Below are 26,335 nucleotides of genomic sequence, written 5' to 3' on the forward strand. Positions count from 1 at the left end.
TGACTACACTAATGTTGCTTTAAGGGGACGAGAGGAGGGGCTCCTCCTCCTCCAACAGAAAGAAAAAAGTTTGAACATCTCTCGTCAATCTTGCTGTCATGGCTGACAGTTCCACAACCATAAACAACTCAGTCCATCCATATGAGACTATACTAGCTCCCATGCCTTCTCTTTTCTTTTTTTGTTTGAGTCTCAGGCGGTAAAGGAAGCTGGCTCTGTTGTGTACCTCTCGGTCGAAGGCGCAAACATTTGCCGCCCAGCATACAAACACGTCTGCTCAGGCGAATTGCATTAAATACATATGGAAACACGACGTGAGAAATGCTCAGCACGCATTCGATCTCACCACGACTTGCCATACATTACCATACGAAAGCCGAGTGTCATACGTTTTTATAACCTAAATGTTTTTTGAAATAGTTATTCCGGGTCTCCCATAGCACTTTCTTTCCTGTTATTCTTCTTTTGCTACTATTCGTCTTAGTTGCTACATTGTATATTAGCATCAAAAAATGTACAATCAGGTTTTTGAAATGGCATTTGACAGTGCTGAATCCCACAAAAATCTTTGCTCTTTTTCTTACTAAATTTGTTAAATTGCTGTAAATTAGCATGACAGCTTCATGAATGCTAGCATTTTACCCTGTCTCGTTAGGTACCGATATCACTAGACAAGCGGTATGTGCCTAACAGAGCCACTTTCCTGAAGCAAGTGGACTTAAAGTACTTTTTTTTGTCCAACTTTATGAGATAGTACAGTGTATAGTAGAGTCTGAAAGTCTGCCATATGCATAAGAGGCAAATGCCGACAAGACAGAAGTAAGCACAACGGATCCATTTTACAAGCAAAAGCTGGCTCCCTGGGCCGCCATATTCATCATGTTGCTGGCAGGGTTCTTTCATGTAAAACGGTCGGTAAAAGCTTTTTTCTCATGTACACATGTCGGGATAGATCATTCGCTCCTGACAGCTCGTATCTCTTCATAGCCACCTGAAGACACGGGACCATGTGCAGTATTTGGGTCTTGTAAGCTGTGTGGTCTCCAACAGGCTACAATTGCTAGCGTACTATGTACTGTATATTAAGCAACGATGAGCAAATTAGCATTTCAGGCTTCATGTTTCCCACCCATCTTAGGTGCAGGTTATTTGTTATTTAGTATAAAAGTGCCGGCTCTACCGTCACTTTTGTACTATGCGGGTTGCAAGTATGCTCGATGTTAACGTAGCAACTGTTAGCATTTTATCCACTCTCATTTGGCAAAATTGTACCCAACTACTAAGCATGCTGTTTAATACTCATCTGGGTAAACATAACATGCTAACATATCAGTATCGTTTGTATAAACCTTATGGGTCTGACCGCATTCATTCATTACATAAACTACTAGCCTGGAAACTGTTAAAATGTTAGCATTTTGGCAGTGTAATTCTAACTACTAGGCATCCCGTACACACACTTTATGGGTTTTTGTGAGCATATTCTTACTCAAGCTGTTAGCATAACAACCATTCGTAGCATGGTGGCACAATTCAAGCAGTGTAGTTTTAAGTGTATTTTAGTCATTTTTGTTTTCGAAAATCCCGCGGAGGACACAGACGTCCTATTTGTTATTTTCTGTGGCCTCCAGCCATTTGCATGTATATTGCAGATAGAAATGGAGCTGCTTTAAGAACCTTGCTCCTCAATTTTACTCCAAATATTGGCTAGCATATGTCATCCCACACCGTTTTGTACGACATCAACATCTCCCACACTATTTTGTATGATATCTATTTCCCCCTTTTCTCCAAGCCATATTATTAATGCACAAATCTCACTCATCTTGTGTAGTTTTTCTTGACTAATTTCATTTCTCCTGTGCTTATTGTTAGTCCTGTTCTTGGTTTTCCTATCAACGTGACATTTGTACATGCCGGGTTTTATCTCTCCTGTTTTGTTTCGAGCGAAGCCCCTCAGCGTCGCGCCTCCAAACGGGGTCATCGGGCGCCCCACTGTCATCGCTCATCATTCTCATATCAGCCTGCTTTCAAACTTCATATCCATATTCCATCCTGACACCAAGCAGGCGTGTGCTTTAATTACACGGGAAATTGCAGCTTCAAATTAATATTGCACCACCGATTGAATTCATTAAATGAAGGGGAAACAATACTTATTCGTAACCATTTTTTTAATTACCCTTGCCAAGCACAAAAGCATTTGTCGTTGGCAGAGTTACATCCAAACTACACTATCCAATTCCAATCGGACTTCTTCGGGCGGCAAGCAAGCTACACCCTGAACTTGTTGCCAGCCAATTGTACGGCACACACAGATGTAGAACCTTTCGCGCTAGGGACAATTTATAGTGTTCCATTAACCTGCCATGCATGCTTTTTTGGAATGTGGGAGGAAACCGGAGTATCCGGAGAAAATCCCACGCAGGCACTGGGAGAACATGCAAACTCCATACAGGAAAGCCGGAGTTGGAATCGAACCCTGCACCTCTGCACTGTGAGGCCGACTTGCTCATATTTCAGGATTAAGGATGAGAAGAATGTAAAGCAAATGACAAATGTAATCTATGGATCTGCGACGTGCAAACCAGTCAGCCATTTGTGGTCAAATATTCATTGCTTAAAGGCTTACAACACCTCAACTATCAATGCTAATCGTGAGCACGACAATGGCGTTTTCGATAACGTGTCAGCAGGAAGCCATCATGGGCCTTCTTAACATTGTGTTAATTCTTTCTGTTGTTTATCTTAAACTTCAACTGGGAGCGTCAATTTTTGGGGGAAGAATTGTTCACCATTTGCCAAACTGCTGCTTGCTGTAAAAGTGAGTCAACTGTCGGCTCACTCGTATTTCAAAGGCACCGGCTGTATATCAAACATGCTAGCTCTTCGTCTCAAGGCCCTGTAAGGCAAAAAATTTAAATAAATAAAACCTCACTGAAAATTACATACAAGTAGTGACCTATCATTGAGCAAACGGTCTCAAATGACTTTTTGTTCAGTCGATAGCCCCTGTGTGCGACAGGCTTTCGCAGTTCAACCCTGCAAGAGGCCATTCATTGCCATCGACTGCCGCGGTCTTGTCAGAGTACCCGAGTTGGGCTGATGAATAATCGTTTCAATGTATTTAATTCAGCGTCCCACCCCATTCTTCTCTCCGTGTCCACTCGGAGCCATACGTCTGCCCACCTCCGACACACTTCCCCACCACGCTCCATCTGTTGGCTTCACTCCATCTCTCCTTCCTCCTCCTCCCCTCCATTCATCCACCAAGCGTGCGTTCCTCCTCCCGTTGCTCATAATGGAGATCATATGTTGAAGGCGGTGCGCTGAAACCCAACACGGGACATCCACATCAAATAAAAAGCTGCAGTCAGCGGTGGAGGCCCGGGCTCCGCCGAAGGGGACTGAAACCAGATCCGTGAGGGCCGTGAAAATGGAAGCCCGAGAGGAGAGCGTCGGGCCTACAGAGGGGCCACACCTCAACCAGAGGCATTCCATTCCGTTTTGACAAAGCGTATTTGCTATGGTGCACTTAAGGAGGATGAGCGCGTATTTTGAAGAGTCGAGTGGTAATTCATCCTGTATCGAAGCCCGCACGACTATTGTGTCCTCAACTACGTGCCATAATGAGAGCCATGTGACCTCAAAGGGTCAAAGCGATGACCTGAAGGGCATTTGAGTAGATGTCAAGCGAAAGTCAAATCAAAAGACAATATTAAAAGGACAATAGAAGACGCCTACATGCTTGCAGTTCAGTTTGGATTCTTTGAGAAGCGGCTTTGTCCACTGGCCCCCAACCTTTTTAGCCCCATGGACCGGTTTAATGTCAGACAATATTTTCAGGGACCAGCATTTCAGGTGTGGTGGATAAATACAAGAAGCTAATATGATACCACCTACATGAAATCTGTGGTATTTTCGTAACATGATAACCACAAATCATGACACGAGGAACGTCCTATGTGACAGTAACACTCTCTGGTTGCTATGGTAACATTTAAACGTGCCTTCAAAATAAGATGCATAGCAAATACAAAGTACATGAAAAATATGACTCACCGATGCCGTATATTATTCCGAGTGGGCTTGGTGCGTGGGAATTTCCCATTGAGCTGAATTTGTATTTTAAGTAGGGCTTCGGATAATGTCTTTTAAATGTGTCCTTCTTATTCTTCAGGAAGTCTAAGGCTCCTCTTCTATCGCCTGGCTGGGCCTTTTCCCCTTCCCAAAGAAACTTTCTAAAGATGTTTGGAGGGGTTTTTTTTACTGATTTTGTGAGATCCTGGATGTCATTTTAGTGGTAACCAATCACGTGAACGAGAAGCGCGCCTTGACCTGTGTCAAGGGTGTCACTCTGCAAACGGATGTAACAGAGGATCCGGTATTTTTAAATATTTAAGTAAAACATCGTTCAGATTCCGAAACAAATAAAACGGAAGTAATCTAAGTTCCTTATTTTTACTGTGCGACCCGGTACCAAATGACACATGGACCGGTACCGGTCCGCAGCACGGGGGTTGGGCACCACTAGTTTTGTGAATCAATTACTTCATTTGAGTAGCAACTCGCTAATCTTTTGGACTTTTTTTTTTTTACCTAGGTTAATGCAAAGGACCTAAACAAGGGTTTTATCCATCCATCCATCCATTTTCCGAACCGCTTGATCCTCACTAGGGTCGCGGGGGGTGCTGGGGCCTAACCCCAGCCGTCTTCGGGCAGTAGGTGGGGGACACCCTGAATTGGTTGCCAGCCAATCACAGGGCACACAGAGACGAACAACCATCCACACCCACACTCACACCTAGGGACAATTTCAGAGAGTTCAATCAGCCTGCCACGCATGTTTTTGGAACGTGGGAGGAAAGCGGAGTACCCAGAGAAAACCCACGCAGGCCCGGGGAGAACATGCATACTCCCCACAGGGAGGCCGGAGCTGGAATTGAACCCGGTACCTCTGCACTGTAAAGTCGATGTGCTAACCACTGGACTACCGGGCCGCCCAAGGGTTTTATTAAACGATGAAAAAAATGTATGACAATATAATGAACGAACAATTGGTTTTATATATTTTTTATGATCAAGAGTTTTTATTTCTTAAATTCACACATTGTCCGCCCACGACCCTTGTGAGTATAAGAGGATTAGAAAATGGATGGATGGATGCTATTTTGCCACGCAAAGTTGCATCCGCTCCATTTTAATGCAGCTCCAGCTTGACATCTGTGAAAAGTACACCCGGGCCAAGCATTTAATTCCGGCGTTAAATGTACGGACCATGTCAACCTCTGATTGGCATGTTGGTCCACTTGAACGTGAATGCGCCCAGCCTCGGTTTTGCTTTTTGGTATGTTGTGATGAAGCACGAAATGCTAATTCTGCCTCATGAATTGTGTTTCAAAATTGTTTATTTTGAGCCTTACAAAATTACAAATGGTATCAGTGGAGTGAATACTCGGACTAGTATCGCTCTGAAAACCGTGGTCTCAAATATCCCATACACAGTAACATCTCAAAACTTTTCCACTGGCTACCTGTTTTTTCCTTTCACCGCCGAACTGAGAGATGATGCAATCGACTACAAACTGTGGTATAGTTTACAGTGCGGTACTACACACACATGGTCCGCAGCCCACCCAGTGTATCAGACAGCAACATCACCATTTCTCAGCACGTTACAGAGATAGAGCTGCCCTTCCTCTGATGGATATCCCCAGCAAGAGCGAGAAGATGGATGGAGTGGACGCCCGCGACGGCGGAGGAAGTCACAGTGTCCTGCTTTTCGTCAAGTAGCTGAGGGATCAGATGTTATCAAGCCGGGAGGTGTCGGCCGCGCTCTGCTCTGCGCCGCGCGCTGCGGATAGTTTACGTAAAGGATAAACTGTGACCCGAAGACGTAATCCGCCAGCGGGCCGAGCGGTAGCGACGTGGATTACTGCGGGTTAACTGGAGCCTCTACTCTGCTTGGCCACCTCAAGAGTCGTCTAATTAAGCTAAATCTCATTATTTACGGTGTCTTTAAACAGATCGCACAGAAGCCAAACACACGGGCGGCATCCCTGTCACAATTTCTGCAATTAGCAGGCTACGCTCCGACAACAATGAAGAAGTAGGATAACTTAATGTGAATCCACTCCTCAGTCAAAGTTGAACTGCTGAGACAAATGGCATGCAAATTTAGCAGAACATCAAAAAAATTACCAACATTGGGTCTAATCTGCCCCCGCGCAGAGATATGCTATGCGCCGTGCCAGTCACGAAAATACAACACTTTGTCTAGGTGAAGCAGCATGTGGTTCCGCGCATAAATTAATTTTGTACATGCAAGTAACTGGAAACATCTGTTTGATCAGGAGGGAGTTCTTTTTTTAGTATAAATGTGAAAGTATCTGCCGCAATAGTCAGAGGACCTCTGATGCTGCATTCCATCCGTACGCTTTTACAATTTCTCCTCTTTCCAGCACTCTCTTGGCAATCTGCAGCGTTTATCAATATTTGCCACTCCGATGGTAACAACTTTCACTGCGGAATATTTGTGGTGGTTTGTCTAAGCGCTCGGGGAGGATCTGTTTCTTCGTCTGGAAAGCATGCGTTCTGATGGGAACAAGGCAGGAGATGACAAAAAATACAAGAGACCGTCAAAAATTAAAATATTAGTCTTTTTTTTCCTGAGGAACAAGAATATATTTCGCAGGGATTATGTTTGTATGCTCTGTCTGCATGTGTTGCTACTGCTTGTGTCAAGGACAAGTTGAGTTTAGTTCATGGGAATTTGTCGTATGCTCAACGCGTAATCATGCGAGCAAAATTCACCCTGGGAATGGCAGTTATGAGCTTGAAGAAAGCACTGTGACTCTTTTTTTAAACATCAAATAGCTGCAAAACTCCAGCTTGTTGCCAAGTTTGCCGTCACCAAAAGTCAAATTTTTGCTCGCATATCAAGACAAAAAACTGACTGAGCGCTGGCTTGTATCTAAAAAAAAAGAAAAAGACCTCACTATTTTGCAATGTTCAAATGTGTTTAAAATATGTAAAACTGTTTTTGGAATGAAATAATCCATTCTTGTATTTATTTTATCCAATTATAATGAATTAAATTTTTTAATAACATTACGACTAATTCCAATTTTACTATGGTTTTTAAAAATTATTTTATTTACAATAAATTAATTAACTAATTAACGAATGATAAATTAATTTTTAAAAATGATTACCTACATTTTAATCAACCAATTTTGTGGGGGTGAAAAAAATAAAATAAAATCCAAATGACAGGACTCTTGATCCAGTGGCTCCGCAAAGCTATATTAAAGAATAGGATGATGCCGCTGTACCTAATAAAGTGGTCAGCTCATCTGAATTCTACTCTATATGCGCATCCTAGTTCAATTAAGTTGCTTGTTGAATAAATGTAACGGCACAAACACCCATCGTAGCCAGTTTGTACAATGTTACCATTTCGAGTCGTATCCATTTATTTATAGTTCCGCTGACATTCATTGTACAAAAGCATAATATCCACAAGGAACCAAGAGCCGTGTTTTTAATCAAGGTGTCAACATATTTCATCGCGCAATAAACTTTACGAGTCAGTTCAGGCATCTAAAAAAAAAAGAAGGATGTTGCTCAACTGCGCAACACACACGCGTATACAAAAAGACAGAAACAACTATTAGCTCAGCGTACACGATGTTAATCGGATACGGCCACGCAGGAGCTTAATTATGTGTTGGCACAATGCGTGGAGCACACTTAAGCGGAGGCCTCCGAGCAGTCGGGAGTTTTGGAACATATTCAACAGGAATTAAGATGTCATTTGTTTACAGCAATCATTACATTGTCAAGGCATGTGATTTCATAATGGGGGTGACGTCCTCACAGAAGGGTACCAGTAACGGGAAAGTTGAACGTACAAAGCCGCTCAGTTTAGTCTGAACTTGGCCGGACCACCATGAAAACAAGTCAAGCGTGAAATTCATCTTTTCTCTCAACATAAGCCATTCTATCGTCAAAATTGTAATGACTTTGTAAGTTGAAAGCAAATATTACTTACTGTTGCTTTAACTGATATATACTCAACAATGGCCTTTGTGCTTCAAATTCCATAAAGGGGAGTTTTCATCGTTCCAAAATGAAATGCGAGACAAACAAAATGTGAGCACACCACGAGGCATGTCCTGGCTGGTTAGACCAACACACAAAAACAATTTAAATGTCTAGTCTCAAGCCAATATATCAGAGTTGTTATTCCAAAGTAATATTTACTTGTGCTTTAATGGAAGCCCATTCCAGTCATTTTTCCAAACTACCTTAAAATTTAAAAAAAAGAATGCTTTTTAAATATGTATTCTTGCTTGAATTGACATGCCCTCCTACTGTCACTGTGCAAAAAAAATACTATTTAATTCTCTTAAATGGTGTCACACTCGCTTTCAACTTCCCGGTACTTTAAAACCTTGTTGCCATTTAAAGTTTACACCACACAATGAGTGTCCTGGCAGACACTGGCCAATATTTAAAATGTTCCAAAAAGTTCTTTTTTACCCTATGGTCGCAGGCCACCACCACATTAAAAAAACATAACGGGGGGTTTTCTTACTTTATCGCAAGCCACTAAACCATTGAAATGCTGAAGAAGCCTTCGTGTGCTGTTCCTTTAAACAACATATTTGTCAAATTTCCATCAGCTCAACTTATAATTCATACAAATTTATTTTGTGGTAATAGTAACATAAGTACAACATAGTTGGGATCGATCAAGATAGCACAATACGAGTCATGCTGTGGTTGTTACAACACCACCCAAAAACAGTCACGCTTGAAATTCTCCCACCCTCATCCCTAACCAATTTACCATCTACCATCAATGCTGATATTTCCAGGCAAGTATTACATACAGTTCTTTAATTGAAATATGGTTGCATAGATACTTCAGAAATACATTTAAAATATAAGTTTGAGTTAATTGTAAAAAAAATTGACCTTCTCGTATTATTAATATAAGCAAACACTGTTGCCATTGCAAAATCAAGCTAACACATCTTTTGGCATGTCCTGGTTGTATCACCAAACATATTCTTAACGATGTTTTATGCGGCCCCACTAATTTAAATGTGATATTAATTTAAATTATATTATGAATTATATTGCGCTTGTGGAATTTGAATTAAGCAGCAAACTCCCTGTTTTATCTCAACATCGGGCGGCCATTTTGCCAATGGCAATCGACTGAAAATGACATCGCAGTTGCCCAGGGCTTCAGGTAATGACCAATGACGGCTTCGTTTGAGAATGTCACATGACCAAACTCCCCCAAAATATAATGGCGAGCCGTGATTGGTCGTTAGCTGAGCCCTGAGCCACTGAAATGCCATTTTCGGTTAACAGCAAGTGGCAAAATGGCTGCCCACTCAGGGGGCTTAAAAACATATGGATTTTGCTGGTAAAGATAAGCATTTCAAAAAATGGAGGGATAGATTCATATTCCTCTTCCAAGGAAAAAAATTAATACGTTATTTAAGTGAATGTACCACATTACTACTCACTTTTGTGTACAATCCATGCTGTTATTTCAAAACTCAAACGGCTTACCTTCATAACGTGCACTTATAATAGCCTTGAACCTTATTATCAACAATTCAAATGTATTGAAAATACAGAATCTACTGTTTACTTGGATGTCTTCCTTTGCATATGTGCAATTGCATCCAAAATATTATTATGAAATTTCCCATTTTGGGTAACCGCATGGAAATGGGAGCAGTAAATCGCTTATGATATAGACTCCCCCATGTTGTTTTGATAATAACATGACGGAGGGGAGGCGCGCAGGAGCGGGAAGCTCACATTTATTGGATTTAACTGTTTTGCTCCGCACACCATTGGGTAATTCCTTCTTATCGGCCCAGAAGCTGTAGTTATTTACTTGAAAATGGACTAATTTCTTATTCCAGCGGAGGGGGGACCGGCCGATGACTTGAATAGCTGCTTCATGACCCAAAAAACTGTCAGTCTTTCCCTGGAATAAATTGTGGACCATACCACTGGAACGCGAGGGGGGAGCCTTAACAGAGAACCGCTGTTAATCCTCTTCTAAACACGTTTGCAGCCACTGTACACGATTTTAACCACATAGTAAGGGTAAATAACATCGCTTAGGTGTGAATATACTCTATTTGTCAAATTTAAGAATAGACTTTTGAAAGATATTTCCAAGCGTTCGCCCCTGCCTTCCGTGGACCACCTTGGTGCGAGCTCATAGTAGAATCAATTCACAGAAAGGGCAACTTGAAACCGGCCGCTCACGCCGGAGCGAGTGGCGTTTTTGGCCGGCTCTGAGTTTAATAGTCCGGCTAGCATCCGGGCTGTGTGTGTGCGTGTATACACGTCTGTCCACGCGCGTGGAAGGACTCACAGAGCGGGAGAGACGATGCCGTAAAGCTGATTGGTTCTTTTGGGGTTGTTGTGGATGATTTCTTTTCTTGGGGTGAAGATGTATGACAGTCAAAGTTCCACGCGTGTCGACGCTGCCTCCGTTTGGGAGATGGGAGATGTCCCAAGCGCCTTAACGTGTTCAATCGGACACTTGTCACGCGCGGCCGACGTGACTCTGCCAAGCAGGGACAAAAAACAAACAAACAAACAAAATGTACACTCAATATTTGCCACGCGCATTAGCACAACGACTTGTAATCATGTCAATGAATTTAAAGGGCCAGTCGCCATTTAAACATGTCAGTTTTCATTCATTAAGTGCCAGATTTGAATGGCAATCATTAACATGCAAGTCGAAGTTGGCCATCTGCCTCGACCTGCTTTAATACACACAGGGTCGCCAAAATGTATACTATATAGTATAGTATAGTATAGTATAGTATAGTATAGTATAGTATAGTATAGTATAGTATAGTATAGTATAGTATAGTATACACGCACAAATATGGAAGAAAAAAAAGTCTTAAATATGGCAGTCGTGGTTATATTTTATTTTAAGTGCGCTGAGAGCTGTCCCTAACGTTTTGACCTTCTCACATAGCTTAGAAAAGTAAACGGACATTTTAGAAACAGCAACGCACGACAACCTCGTAAACATAAGTGAATTTAATGTGCAGATGAAAATAATATAATACAATGTGACGTGATGTGATGCGAGTAGTAGTTGGAATTCCAAGTGACTTGCATGCGAGTCCAGATAAGAGCAGCACACTTGCAGGCGTAAGCAATCACATTGGAATAATAATAATAGTGATCATAAATAATGATAATCAAGTCAAACCTGGATGCACAGCGCCCCCTGTGGGTCATAGGGGACACCACGCTCAGAGTGAGAAGTCACATTCTGGATGTAATTACTCGTGTAAAAATGATGGTTTAAAAACGGCGGTTTAAATAGATTGTACTCGAATTATTCACTCTATTTAAATGTAATTTTTAACTTGACTGATTTTAAGTAACTAAGTGAAGCCCTGTCCTGTTTTGTAAGTAGATAAAGCGGGGTTCAAATTTTTGATTTCATGTGAAAGTAGTCAACCGAAAATGCCACCTTGAAACACAAATGCTGAAGTAGGAAGTATTTTTTGAAGTACCGGAAGTAATAATACCCTGTGCAGAATTGTTTTACTATATCGATAAATTTGAGCAAAATACAACACTAATAACAATAATGGTTATGTTTTCAGTATTTTTATTCAGGGCTATTCTTTTTTGAATTTGAGTTATAGTGAAATATAGAAGTTATACAATGTATGTTTATTTGAATTGATTTATTTTCATTGAAAGCCTTCATAAAGTATTTTAAAAGTAGCTTACTCGATTTATATATTTTTAAGTGTACTATGACATACACGTCTGCATGTAGAGAGAGCGACAGAGAGAAAGCAGAGGTTAATTGTCCAAACGGCATTTTGTTATTCCTGATATTTTTGTGCTTTCCTTATTGCATTTTTACATTTATTTTTTTCATCATATCATATGCCCATTTTTGTAAATATTATTTTCTGTTATTTCATTTTCTGATCTAGCACGAGAACATTACCTTTATTTGTTTTACATTCTTCTCTTGTCATTAATCCTGAAATATGAACTGGCGGCACGTTCGCCTCACAGTGCAGAGGTGCAGGGTTCGATTCCGCCCCTGCCCTTCCTTTATGGAGTTTACACGTTCTCCCTGTGCCTGCGTGGGGTTTCTCCGGGTACTCTGGTTTCCTCCCACATTCCAAAAACATGCATGGCAAGTTAATTGAACGCTCTAAATTGTGCCTAGCACAAATGGTTGTTCGTCTCTTGTGTGCCCTACAATTGGCTGGCAACCAGTTCAGGTTGTAGCCCGCCTACCACCCAAAGACAGCTGACATAGGCTCCAGCACGCCCCGCGACCCTTGTGAGGATAAGCGGATTAGAAATTGGATGGCTGGATGAAATATGAAACATAAAACAAATGGCAACAAACACAGAAGTGCTTCAGGCTGCTCACGGGTCACATCTACTTCTGCCATCTTGTCCCCAGGTAGCATCAATCCATGTTTTTGCTTGGTACACAGTGACGTCATCCCTGAAGAAGAGTCCCTCAGGGTCAGGAAAAGCAAACGATGGCAGAGTGTTGACTGCAGCTGGCAGGATTAAGCACGAGTGTTCAAAGTACACGCTCTGCTCATAAACGGCTCAGCCCATGTGACGTGTGCTTGTAAAGTGTGTTTATTTTTCCCCCCGGTGAACAACGACGGAGGGAGGTGGCGAGAGGTCGTTTGCATCCGTGAAAGTGAAATGTGCTCCTGAGATGCCTTCGAGGACCGGCGCTGACCACAACAGCTCACCTTAGACATTTCACTTGAACATATCCGACGGAATAATGCAGCCGTAATTAAACTGCCAAGTGGTGACGAGTACACATGTCGCGATGCAGTCATAAGTACAATTCAATTTTGTTTTCAAAATGTGACAACTGGGGCCTAAGTCCAGATGGAGGGAATTATGACCCGTTCCAAACAGCAGTCAGATTTAGTCCAATACTTCAGGCTTCTGCTTAAAAGAAAAGAAAATACCAGGAAAAGCCTCCTTGAACATCTGAACACTATTTGAGGTCAATCAGAAGCATATTGAAATGTGGCATCTGTGTGCCGACTCCAAATTAGCAACCGCGATTGACTCAGTCAGAACACAGCCACATCACTAGTTTGTAAAAAAGTGACGATGAATAACTGAAACAATGATCGTAACCAAACGTGTGACTAATTTAGTAACTGTCTCTTTACTAAGTCACGAAAGCAAAATAAAGTAAGCAAAAGTATTTGTGCTAGCACAAATGATGTTCCGAGAGCAGCCCAGTGGGCAACTGGTTAGCACATCCGCCTCACAGTGCAGAGGTACTAAGTTCAATTCCAACTCCTTTGTGCGGAGTTTGCGTGTTCTCCCCCGTGCCTGTGTGGATTTTCTCCGGGTAATCATTGCACATTCCAAAAACATGCGTGGCAGGTTCATGGAACACCACGAATTAGACAATGGATGAATGAACGTTTCTGTGACAGGACGAAGAGTGACGGGCCAAATGATGAATTGCTCTTCCACTAGGTGGCGCAATGCACATTTAATATGAATACAGCCATCCATTAAATATTTTCATATACCGGATACTTTTTGGGACTTTTTTTTTAATTTGGCGGTGTCCCGTGAATAGAGAATGTTCCTCGGTTCAATATATGTTGAGAGAAGGCACACCGAATGACATCGACTTTGGGAGAGAAATTATCAGTCTGTAATGACACCACGTGGACAACAAGAGTATTACAACAAAAAGGTTGCCAAGAAAGAAAGCGTCTCTGGAAGAACGCGAAATAACAAGCATTTGAGTGATAAAGCTGTCTTGGCCATGAATATAATGACAAACTATAGTTTCCTTTCTTTCAATACGTGCACTCATGCAAAAAAAAATACTTTCCTTTTTTAACAGGACTTTCCTTGAAAATGTTTACAATTGGAGGAGAGATATTATTGAAGGGGAAAAAGCAGTCTTTCCTCGAGAATTACAACTTTTTAGGATTTTTTAAATATTATTCTCATAATATATGTGATACGTGTGTAACAATTTTCACCATTAAAAACTGACTTATGACTTCTTGGAAAAATACGACTTTGCTCTTACAAAATTACTTTTTTTTCGCAACCATTGTTGAAAATCAATCAAATCTCTTTTTGGGAGGGGGCACTTTTTCAGGAAAATGTATGACTGTTCTCATATTACATCGTTTTCCAAATATACTGTATATATACTCGAAATTACTTGTAGGACTATATAGGCCTTTTTTCAAAATTAATTAAATACATTATTTGTCGCAACAATACAACAAAAATACACAATATGACAAAAAGTATTTGCTCACCCGCCTTGACTCAGATCGGAAGTTCGTTTCCATCCCATTCCTAACCCCTAGGGGTCAATATAATGTCGGTCCACTTGGTGAGGTCACACTCTGATGTTGGTCGAGAAGGCCTGGATCTCAGTCTCCGCTCGAATTAAATCCAAAGGTCGGGTTCAGGTCAGGACTCTGTGCAGGCCAGTCCAGTTCATCCGCACCACTCTCTCATTCATGTTTTTAGGGAACTTGGTGCACAGTCACGCTGGAAGATGAACGGCCCGCTCTAAACAACTCCTGAAAAGCTCCATCATTCCTTCTCCACTACATATCACACTTGGACCAATGCCGTCCGAAATGTATTCCTGGCAAACTCCAAATCCAGACTCGTCCATCGGATTTGCCGGATGGAAACGCGTGATTTATCGCTTCGGAGGAATCCATGTCTCCACCGCTCGATAGTCCCGCGGCGGCGTGCTTTACGCCGCTGTATCCCTCACTTCGCATTTCACTTTGTGACGGATGGCTCGGATGCTTCAAATTTTTTTTAAATAGAGAAGCTAACAGTGGACTGTGGGATATTTAGGAGCGAGGATATTTCAGGATTGGATTTGTTACGGAGGTGGCATCCTATGACAGTTCCACGCTGGAATTCACTGAGCTCCTGAGAGCTTCCACAAATGTTTGGCAAAACAGTCGGCACGCCGAGGTGCTTGATTTTATACACCTGTGGCCAGGCCGAGTGATTAGGACACCTGCGTCTGGTCATTTGGATGGGTGAGCAAATACTTTTGGTAAAATGGTGTATAACTGTGTAGATTTGGTTGAAAAATAATTATTGGGGGGGGAGTGACAATACTAATGAAGTATTTATGAAAAACATTATGGTGGCTTAAAGTTCCACGTTTCTCATGAAAAACAGGACTTTGTCCTCACAATATTACAATTATGTTCCTTAAAAAAACACCCTTCTTTAAAAAACAGCTTATTCTGCACAAAATACCTAATTTATGTGTTTTACTTTTTTTCCTTTTCAAAAAACAGCCTATTTATTACTTTTAGGAGAAGGACTTGTTTCTTGTATGACTACACTTGAAGGACTGCAATTTTTTTCCTGGAAAAAAAAATATAACTTTGAGAAACTGCTGCTTTCCCGACGGGGGAAAAAAAATCACACTAAAATGACTTAATCATAACCTCTTTGGTATTTATTTTAAAAATTGAAAATTTTAAAATAAAAAAAAATATTATTATTATTATTTGCAAGTCTGAAATTTTTCATGAAAAAAAAAAATCCAACTCTTCTTCTGGAATTTGTCATTTCCTTCCCTAATGTTTCATTACACTTTCCCTCATTTTTTCACCGGGGCCCTTCTTGATACTGAAAAAAATTAAGCCAAAGAGAAAGCAAGCGACAGAACTAGTGTCGACGAAAACACTTTATTCCTCGTTGCAATTGTTGTTTCATTGAAAATGAACAGAGCTGTAAAAAGGAACCAATACAATAGTTGTAAATTCACATCATCATCTTGGTGATCTATATCTATGCGTCACATATTGATTGATTAAATGGCTTTTGTTCTTCAAGTCCTTCTGATGAGATTGGCATTCCTTGTCATAATTATTATGGGTATTGTAATAATACATGTTCTAAACATGTTTACAGTAAATAGGACTCAAAAAAAGACACAAATCTACAGCAGGCCTTCAGGGAGGGACCGGAATTCGACTATTGAAGCTTGACTCAGCATGCACTCTATTTGGGGCAGTCCAAGATCGCTACATGACAGCCAAAAGCACAAACGAAAAATCTCGAGCACTGCGCAACTCTGCTACATGACAAACAAACAAACAAAAAGTCTTGCGCCCCCGGCATATCTGAAAAAAAAAAAGTCTACGGTGGACTTCGAAAAGCACATGGCACGTTGACTGTACTCAAACCGCTCCTGAAGTAATAGAAGAGCAATCTACATCATCGTTTTGAGAATTATACAAGAATTGCCAAGGACTACTTGAGCCGCACTGACATGAAAACACAACTAGATTATGAGATCATCGTGTTAGGACAATAAAGTCGTGATTCCCCCCCCCCTCCCCCATACACAAAAAAATATTTGCTGAATCAGATTATGTCAGTTTTTTTAAAGGGAAAAAAAGCTGTATTTTTAAGACATGTTTTTCTTCAAAAAATGATGTAAAAAAAAAAAAGGATATTTCCTCTTTTTAGTTCATCAGGAGAACATGGAACACCACACAGGAATCGAACCCTGGAACTCTGCATTGTGAGGCAGACATGCTAACTCGTCGCCCACCATGCCGTCCCTAAGCCATACTTTTATTTCTTTTTTAGATTAAATTTTATATATGATGAGAATAAATTCTGTTTTTTTTAAGAAGACCATTTTTCTTCCAAGTCTATTTTCCCCTCAAACTAGTAGGACTTTATATTCCCCCCCCCCCCCCCAAAAAAAAACAATAACTTAACATTCTTATCTTTTGCTTGGGGAAAAAATTGAAGGGGTCAGGGGGGAACTCTGTGTGAAAAAGTAGAGTCACCATTTTATGTCCGGTTGCCTAAGATTTTTATTTTACAAGCAAAAGTTTGTTTTTAAAGTCAGATTTTTTTCTGATATAAACAAAACGTCATTTTATTCATCTAAAAAAAATGCTGACTTTTCTTGCAAAATTGCAACTATGACTTTCTCTCATCAGATGTGTATTTTCTTTTCGGTGCGGCGCTAATACTCCTTAGTAAATAATCCTTTCCTCTAGATTACAATGTACTGTATATTACAAGCAGCTCAATGACTTTGCACGGCACTTCAGTCATTCGGAATAAATACAATACTTTTCTGCTCATTTCAGTCACACGTCGCCAGTTCATTCTGCAGGAGAAAAGATGATGATCGTACCTGGCCACTTCAATGCACATGGCTGAGAATGGGGCGAAAGTGCACAATGAATCTTGAAACATCATGGAAGCTCTCAGACTGGCCGTCCAGTCAAATAACATCCAGTGACGGAGGATAATAATAATGGGACAGAATGACTCTGAGGATGTCGTGCTCCTTATTGGAGGGGGTCGAGGGGCCGGGAATCCAGTGACTGAGTGAACGGAATCCCAAAAGCTTCTAGACGCGCGTCTTGTCGAGGTCGACCTTGACCGGCAGAGGCCCCGCCTCATGATTATCCTCGACCAGCGCCCGCTTGACGCTGACAGCCGGCAGTGGGCTCAAGTGGTACGGATTCACCTTGGCCCGGGCGTTGTCCAGGAACTCTTTGTCGCCGTTGATGCTCAGCTGCAAACAAAATAGTCATCGGAGTGATGTGAGAGCAATGAAATCTTGCGCGACGTCAATGCTATGTATGGCGTTTTGATTTGGGTGTTAGCATTTGGCTGAAATTTTCTGCCCCCCCCCCCTCAAACATTTCATAAAAAGAAATTCATACAGTTAGAGCAGTTCTTATGGTTTTAGACTTTATTTGCATTCTTAAAAACACCAAAATGCTTTAATGTGTCCCCCTCCCGTCGCATGCAATGGATTATTCCGTCTTCTAGTGCAGCTCATTTTTTAAAATTCATTTTTAATGCTATTAGGCTACCGGGAACTTGAGTGGGGTAACTCGGTCATACCTGTGTCTTGATGTGCTGGTCGGGTGCGGTGACCAGGCTGGCGCAGCTGAGCCATAGCATGACCATGATGGACAGAAAGAGGCATGCCGCCAAAATCCATCGGGGCAGACCTGAACGCCTACATGTGAGCAAGAAGATGGAGATTCAGAAAATGGTCCAATTGGAAGCAGATTATGTGTTCATTGAATTTAAATGCAAACCTCATTTGCTTGGAGATGCTGTCAGCCATAAAAAATGTCACCACGACAACACCGATACCAAAAGTATACAAACAGAACCGTTAACAGTTCGTTTGAAATGCTTGAGAAGTTGCTCCATTTTTTTTTAATTGAGTGGATTTTTTTTAATTATACGCATTTGTAAATGAAAATATAATGGCGTGTTCCACAGCATATTGGTTCAACTTTTTTTAAAAAACGCATATATACATATAATGCGTCTTTATTTAAAATGGCATTTTTGTCATTATTTGGTTCGGAATATGTTTGGTGATATTGTGTTCCATCCAGGTGATTTCTTTCGTAGGAAACTGAACAAAAACGGAACTGGTTAGGAAGTTTGTGTTCATATGTGGGCACCCCAAAAAAATAAAAAAGTGATGCCATTCATTGTTTGATGGGCAACATAATATAGAATATATTAATATTGAAACATATTGCTCCGATCCATCTGGGCTCACCTGGACATGCAGCCCAGGAAGTCATGCTCAGCGGCGGCGGCGATGCTCTCGTCGGCATGTTGCACCTGATGTTTGCCTCTGCTTCCTGCTTTGGATCCCGCTTTCTCGCCACGCCCCCTTGCACCTGGCAAAAAAAATGACATCGTTACCATAAGAAAGTTGTGTTTGTTATGGACAAAAGGATGTCATTTTACATGAATTTGATTTTTATCAGATAAAATATTAAAATCAATAAAAAGTCATTAAGAAATTTGTTTTTCATGAAAAAAATTACAATTAGAACAGTCAGTTTTAATTAAAAAAATAATAATAAAACTTGTCATATTTCATTAAATCTGTAATATTGTGAAGGTTTAAAAGTCACAATATTACAAGAATATTTTTTTATTAAAGTGATCAAGTCATAAGAATAAAATCACATTTTACCAGTAAAAAAAGACTTAAACTAAATCAAGTAAAAAAATAAAATGTGTCATTAAAAAAAAGTCATATCTTTTCTCATGATGTACACACGCATATATATGTGTAAATACCACCCATTTTACATGAAAAAAAGTATTTTTATCAATGGAAAAAAAAACCTCTTATTGTGAAATAAAAATATCTCTGTAAAAAAGCAAGAGTTTGAGAGCCAAGGAGTGTTTGTCTGTGCTCACCGTGAGGCTTCTGCGTGTGCGAGTGCACCTGAGGCCAAGGGCTGTCGGCCACGGAGCGAGGAGCCTGCAGCTCGGGAAGAGAATACTCCATCTCCGGTTGGCTCTGAGGAAGCCGAGAAAAGTTGAGACTCGGGATAGTCATTAACATACATCATAAGAGATTTTGCAAGGTTTTTTTTGGGGGGGGGGGTGGAAAAAAATAAAAGCTGGCTGTTCTAGTAGGCTTTGTACGACGTTGTTCCAGTGACAGGTATCTAATTAGTTAAATGCTTGGGATGTGTCTTTGGGTTGCTCTGATTAACCCAAAATCAAGTTTGGCTGTTCTAGTAGGCTTTTGCTGATATCTAATCATGATTACCGAGTTATAGTGACAGTTACAAAATGCGTGACAAACTGGAGACGTGTCTTTGTTCAGAATTGACCAACTGCATTCAAAACATCTGCAAAATGGGAGCCAGCACTGCCACTGTTTATAAAGTGCCTCTGAGTAACCCCAAATAAAGTTCAGCTGTTCAAATAGGATGACGGTTTGGATCTTGCGCTAAAGTGTAAGTGGGTTTTGTTGGCTGCACAGACAGCTTAGTTTCTGATTAGTAGTTGAAGTGAAATGCACAACACTTCTCCTTTGATACCATTTCAACTGCACTCAGTGTCATAGGAAAAGATCTTTATTTAATTTTTTTCATCCATCACATAACATCAGCGCTGCCCGACCGAGCGCTCTATTGTGTGATCCGCGTTTGCACTTTCCCTTGGAGACATTGTTAAAAAAAAAAGGATTCTTGCCTCGCCGCGGCCCTTGCCTGTGCGACCGCAGCACTGTTGATGCCTTCAGCAACGCACGCGTGCACACAAAAAAAACACTCGCCACGCACAACTTTTGATTCAGCGGCCCTTTTCGTGCAACTAATATTTTATATTTAGGAAACAGCTCACGGTATGATGCAGTGCAAGTGAATAGCAATGCAAACTGCATCCACAATAATAGTAGGCTAAATTGACAGAAAGCCTTCAATTGATTCAAGCATAGAGAATGCAGTAAAAAAAAATAAAAAATACAGTGGCGTCTTAAAATATGAGTGTTTTTTTTTTATTAGATTCAGGCCGTCATCCAGTTGACTTTTCGCTTTGGCTTGCGAATAAAATTAGCAGATACTGAATAATCTTTGAAAAAAACAGGTTTCAGGCTGTACAATGCCACTGATGTTTGATGTCAAAGTAAACATCAAACAAAGAGAATTCCATGTGTATTTACAACAAGCAACCTTTCTGAGCTGACGTGTCGATATAGTGTCATGAAACAAACCCCAAGAAGTGAAATATTGTTCAAGTAAATATTTGCATATAGATGAATCCGCGGATTCATACCTGTGTTTTGTTTTTTTAAAGAGAATTTAGGTACACCCCAAAAACTGAAATGACAACTATTAGTGGTTCCCAGTGAAACTCACTGTCACACTACCACCACAAGCAGTCATCACACTACAAAAGTTGAGCTGGAGCCTTACGTCCAACCGGCACGTCAGCACCACAAAAAGCAAACATCCATCACAGTCGACAAATGAAGAAAAACAGAAAAAAAAACCTGCGGTGTCTGCGCCTCTATATGAGGTCATGTCAAGTTTCTCCTTTTGCATTGCAGGCTGCACTTCAACATATCATCAAATGTGGATAAACACTGTCCATTTACTCGCGGTCCTTTCATTACGCAGCCCAAATTGCATTCTGCAGTTCTGGAGTTCGGACGTTGTGGTCGACGGGCGAGACTGATCCCATTTTATTTTTGCTGTCTCTCTGCACCTTTACTATGTATAACGCTTAACTTTATATTCACGACTACAAACATAGGATATGTTTATTGTTATTCCGCATTTAGATCCGATGATAGAAAAATAAGGGATTTCATGGCAGAAGAGGGGAATGAGGTTTTCCCAAGTGGGAATATTCACAATGCCAAATAACTTTTAACGAGCTGTTATTTTGTCCGAGAAAATGCGCCGTCCTTCACGCTCGCCCGACTGTCACAAACCCACCGAATCCAAAATGAGCCCTTTTGGCCCCGATAAAACACCAAGAAGCATCGAGAAGCTAACACGTAGTAAATCACCAACTGGAGATGAGGTCACAGCTCCATCCTCACTAGACCACACCCCTTAGAGGAGAAGGTAACAGCAATTGGCGGCCATTTTGCCACTTGCTGGCGACTGAAAATGACATCACAGTTGCTCAGGGGCTCTGGTAACAACCAGTCACGGCATAGCTGTTTTCTGAGTTTGGTTGTGTGACATTTGCAAGCTGGTCGTAATAATTGGAAAGAGCTAAACTGTTAATTAGCATAGCACATCTGGAGTGATCGGTACCCATGAATACAAATGCTTGCCATTCTGGAGCGAAGATTCACTGTGTAGTCGAATCGAACATAAAATAATAGGCAAAAGTTACCTGGAAAACGACGACCTTGCCATCGTCGGCCTGCAGGTAGAAGGTCCAAGTGGAGGAGATGAAGCTCTGGGCGGAGCTGACAATGTCGTTGCACCAGCTTGACACGGCCTCCATGACGGAAGGCGGCTTGGGGCGCAGGGTCATGGCCTTGAGCTGCGGAGAAAATCTCTTGTCATTGTGTGCGTGTGTGTATGTGTGTGTGTGTGCGTGTGTGCATTCGCTCACCTTCCTTCGTTGGATTTCGGGTTCGGAGGGCTGGCTAGCGCAGCCGGTGCTGCACGCGTCCTGTTCCATGAGTTTGACGTAAGCCTCCTGGCATGCTGTGGACACACAGGAGAGTGCGCTGCTTAGACAAATAACATGGCTGCAGCTGAGATGGAATCATTTGGGATTGGTCATACCATTTTTTTTTCCAAAAATGCTTTGTTTTAGTTTGGATTTGTTTCATATATTTTTTTAAACATGTATGGAGTGCAAAATAAAATGTAAAAAAAACCCACAAAGTCCTGTGAAATAAAGTAAGGAAACTACAATTCCCAAACAACTGTTCCTCCTTCCTTCTTGTATGTCTGTCCAGAAATACCGAAATAAATACATTTAAAATGAACCCTGAAAGCTCGTTTATAATATCAATTAAAGATTTCTGCTAGATTTATAGTGACTTTTAGTTAGTTTCATAAACATGAAATGTAGTTTCAGTTCTGTCATTTTTTTAAAAGCACTCTCGTTTTTATTCTGTTAACAAAACTGTTTTCCCCATTTGATGCAACAAGCGAGTTTAATTTACAATATGGAACAGACATTGTTTTGCCTTAGGAAGAAAGGACCCCAGCGACACTTACAGGAGTCAATTGCGTTAAACATTGCCAAAAGCAAAATGATGCCCAATAAATGCAAGCAAATAATATATCCAAAATATTATTTTCATAAATCCAAAAATGCAATGAAGGAAATCAAGGCAATCAAAATATTGTTCTTGACTCTTTTACATCATTGCACTCCAAGGTAAACCAACTTCGACATTTCTCCCCCCCCCCACACCAAAGCGTACCTCCCCAGTAACAAGTCCCTCGAGTCAAAGCTAGAACCCCAGATGGAGCCTCTCACCTCCTTGACACTCATCCTTGCTGGTGTTAAAGCCAGCGTTGCCGTTGACAAACTGACAGATGGAGTAGAGACGACAGCCGCGGTGACAGGCGTTCATTATGGAATCCTACAAGATGACCATGTGTTAGTTGTCACATAAATAATGTACATTAGTGTCTTAAAGATAACACTGAGGAGTAAATAAAGATTTTCAGTCTGTCTACAACAGAGGTGTCAAATCCAGGTCCATAAAATAAAAACCCTTCCACAGTTTGGCTTTAGCCACAGGGGTTCCTTATCAACTGGCAAGTAAACGTGTCACGTTCCGTACTTGACAGCAGGGGGCAGGCGTTCTTGCTCGCCGCCTGTACACCTGCCACCCATTTGTAGGCGATTGCACCTGCTATATTTAGGCGCTCCGGCAGTCAACTCACTGCCGGAGTATTTCATGACGTGCCACTGCACATATTCGCAAGTTATTGTTTGCTTACTGTAGATCTGTTTATTATTTTGTATAACGTCCCAATTACTTAGCCATTCTAACCCGCTGTTATGCCACCCGTCCACAAGGTGTCGCGGGAGCTCGGTTGTTGATTAGCAAACACAAGGAAGCCTGTAACACGTTCTTGGTGCTGCTGAGTAAAAAACCACTTTCAAGCTCATCAGGACTGGTCTCTTCATATCAAAACTACACTTACCATTTACAGTTGGTTACATTTTCTTCTTCCCATTGGGATTAGGCTAAGCGCCTACGTTTATTAATGATTGCTTATTCGTATTTCCTTGCCGTTTTCTGCAAGGGTTTTCTGTTGCGTTTCCTTATTTTCCTGGTTCTCGTTTTCACCAGCGCTTTCTGTTATTTATTAGAGGGTGTTTTTTGTTACAATAAATATTATTGTTTAGACAAAGTCCTTGTCAGTGTCTGCTTTTTCGGGGATCCACCTATTTTAGTTTTCTCTGTTACGTACGAAGCAGTTCCCTTTTCCTGCTTCGTGCGTAACTTGACAAAACGGGCTGCCAAAGAGCGATCTCGATTACAAGCACCTGTGGAAATTTTTTTTGACTCAAATGAGATAACCAACAGCTGCTATGTTAAAAGTACAAAATGTGCGAAGGTTTTGTCTTGTCTTGTCAAAAAGCGCCATGGCAGATTGCAAATGATTTAATAATGCGCCCTGTATATGGCATGCTAACGTATAACAAGACAGATGTGTTATTAAAAGATTTATAAAGAAAAGTCGACTAAAACGCCTGACAATGTAATCCCGAATCGGATCAATTGTGCCCTCTGGTGGCCAACACGAGCTCGACATGCATGCAGCTCTCATAACAGCTTTGTCATCTTCTCTACAGCATTTCCGCGTTTACCGACAACAGCAAACAACATCACGGTTCAAATCGCGATCAATTATTGATCCTCAAATTGTCCAGGTTTTGTGGACTGTGTGGCTTGGGGGCCCTTTGTCGGGCTGCAAGGTGCAGGGCCACACCTGAGGGTTGGGGAGATGAAAGAAAAACAAATCGGTGCTGCAAAACCTTTTGTTAACCGTGCCACGAACGGGTTCTCGGAATACGCTTTCACCCGCAATGTTCGACTGATTTTCGGCATGAGCAGGATGACGCTGCGCAAAAAAGAACGAGCATACACACATACACACACACGCAGGCACACACACAAACAAACGCGCTAAATGATTCCTAAAATGCATTCACAAGCCGGACATTGTATCTGTTTTGCTGCGCAATCAACCGTGCGGTCTTTTGCATTATAACGATGGCTTACATTAGCGGGGCCTTTGTTTTTGATGGCGAGCTGGCATTGCTTCTTGCAGAAGCTGATGTCGCCCAGCTGGTTGTCGAACACCTCCAGGGAGGACGCGGCGACCGCGAGACCCGCCAGGAGCATCGAGAGCAGGGCCGAAGAGGAGCGCATGTTGGCGGCCGGAGTAGAGAGCCTTGTGGACGGCGAGGCGAAAGGGACAGCTGGTGTCGGTAGTGGTGGTGGCTCAAGTGAGGAGGAGGAAGATGCGCGATCCTGGTTTTCTGCTGCTGCCCGCCTAATGCTGGAAGATCGTGACGTCACGCACCATCACCATGCACAAACTGACCCCCCACCCCCACCCCTTGAACAACACTGCACTGCACAACGTGGCTTTAAAAAATAAACGTTGCACTAACAGGCAAAGATGAACATCAGATTTGCTAAGCCAATTCCAATTAAAAATATATATATTTTAATTGTACTTTACGATAAATATAGCGCTGCAAAAACATTTTACCTTTCCCATTGCAATTTTTTTGGTGTCAACTTGCAATGTATACAACCAGCTGACATGGAAATATTCCAGTTCAGTATTTTTCAAGGAGGGTTAAATTTCTTCGAACTCTCTGTCCTCTTTCCATAGTCCAAAAACATGCATGTTTAATTCATCGAAGACTCCAACTGATTAAAAAGCATTCACCTCAGTGCGAGTGGATATTTGTCCGTGTGCTGTGATGCACTGACAACCAGTCGAGCGAGGGTGGACCACTCACAAGTCAGCTGGTCTGTGCTCCAGGTCACCCACAAGCCTAATAAAAACTGTTAATGAAAATGAATACTTGTACTTTTTTTAACGTATGGTTACAGCAACGTACAGTATGTGAGCAACGAGAGTCCATCACACGGAGGTGGCAGAGAATGATGGTGGTGGTGGGCCACAGCCCGAGCCCCTCAAGGCCCGGAGTCAATCTGGTGTGTCACGCAGCAGATGCCCCTTCTGTCAATGTGGGCACATGACGACACGCATGATGAATCGACCTGCTTGTACGTCTGTCTTCCATTTGCTTGACGTGGTATTCAGAGAGCATTTTGGACTCCGTTCAACAGCTTCCTGTCGTTGCTTTAGATTGCATGAAGCAGCCCTATTAAATGCATATCCTCAGTGTAAATGTTAACAGTCACACTGTGTTGCCACAAATGGTTAACATTCTTCATGTAATGAAAACACCAAACCTTTTGTCCTGCAGTGTCAAAAATGTTTCCCCAAAAGTCGGGGGTACAGAAATGGAGAAAAATAAAAAATAGGGTCCTTAGGGTCCAATTATTCCAAGTTTGACAGGTGCACGGGCACGTTTTAGGTCTCGTTTTCCTGGGGAACTTTCCAAACACAAACGAGGGGGACACAACAGGCTGAGAAATGGCAAACATTTTCCCCTGATGTCAATTCCTCAGAATTTTTCAGAATTATCAACTTTTTCCAGTTAAATCACCAAATTTTCGGTTCTGCAATACCAGTTAATATTGGAAAAACAAACCAGGGGCACAGAACAGACCTCGAAATAGCAAAAAAAAAAATGTCGGCCTTTATTTTTGGGGCGGAGGGTTTAGGGAAAACAAGTTTTATCAGCATTTTTAAAAATCATTTGGGTGAAAAAAAATGTAATGCAGGTCAACAGCTGTCAATTATACATGGATTTTCACTCTCAAAACCTTTGTCTTTGGCCAATT

The 26,335-nt window shown here is 41.5% G+C and overlaps 2 protein-coding genes across 3 annotated transcripts in view; one reads left to right on the forward strand and one right to left on the reverse strand.

The window, feature by feature from the left end:
- Window positions 1-310: 310 nt before the first annotated feature.
- The window catches only part of scamp4 (secretory carrier membrane protein 4), a 103,545-nt gene continuing 77,520 nt past the window's right edge, over window positions 311-26,335 (forward strand). For both annotated transcript variants that reach the window (XM_052074885.1, XM_052074887.1), the window contains exon 1: window positions 311-320. The gene's annotated coding sequence lies outside the window, so the exon portion shown is untranslated. The remainder of the gene's footprint in view (window positions 321-26,335) is intronic.
- On the reverse strand, window positions 15,770-24,930 carry tmem59l (transmembrane protein 59-like). Its single transcript, XM_052074860.1, has 8 exons — window positions 24,629-24,930; window positions 22,867-22,972; window positions 21,985-22,079; window positions 21,760-21,912; window positions 19,318-19,420; window positions 18,662-18,785; window positions 17,983-18,100; window positions 15,770-17,647 (listed from the first exon to the last, which is right to left on the reverse strand). The coding sequence occupies exons 1-8, from the start codon at window positions 24,776-24,778 to the stop codon at window positions 17,480-17,482; spliced, it is 1,017 nt and encodes a 338-aa protein (XP_051930820.1). The 5' UTR covers window positions 24,779-24,930; the 3' UTR covers window positions 15,770-17,479.

This window comes from Hippocampus zosterae, chromosome 8, assembly GCF_025434085.1.
Source record: "Hippocampus zosterae strain Florida chromosome 8, ASM2543408v3, whole genome shotgun sequence".
Classification (NCBI taxonomy): domain Eukaryota; kingdom Metazoa; phylum Chordata; class Actinopteri; order Syngnathiformes; family Syngnathidae; genus Hippocampus; species Hippocampus zosterae.

Excerpts from the sequence above, each read along its gene's own strand:
- tmem59l (XM_052074860.1), bottom strand. The coding sequence starts at position 24,778 with ATGCGCTCCTCTTCGGCCCTGCTCTCGATGCTCCTGGCGGGTCTCGCG. Across the intron at positions 22,973-24,628 it reads AAAACAAAGGCCCCGCTAAT|GATTCCATAATGAACGCCTG; the intron begins GTAAGCCATCGT and ends GTCATCTTGTAG. Across the intron at positions 18,101-18,661 it reads TTCCTGGGCTGCATGTCCAG|GCGTTCAGGTCTGCCCCGAT; the intron begins GTGAGCCCAGAT and ends GCTCACATGTAG.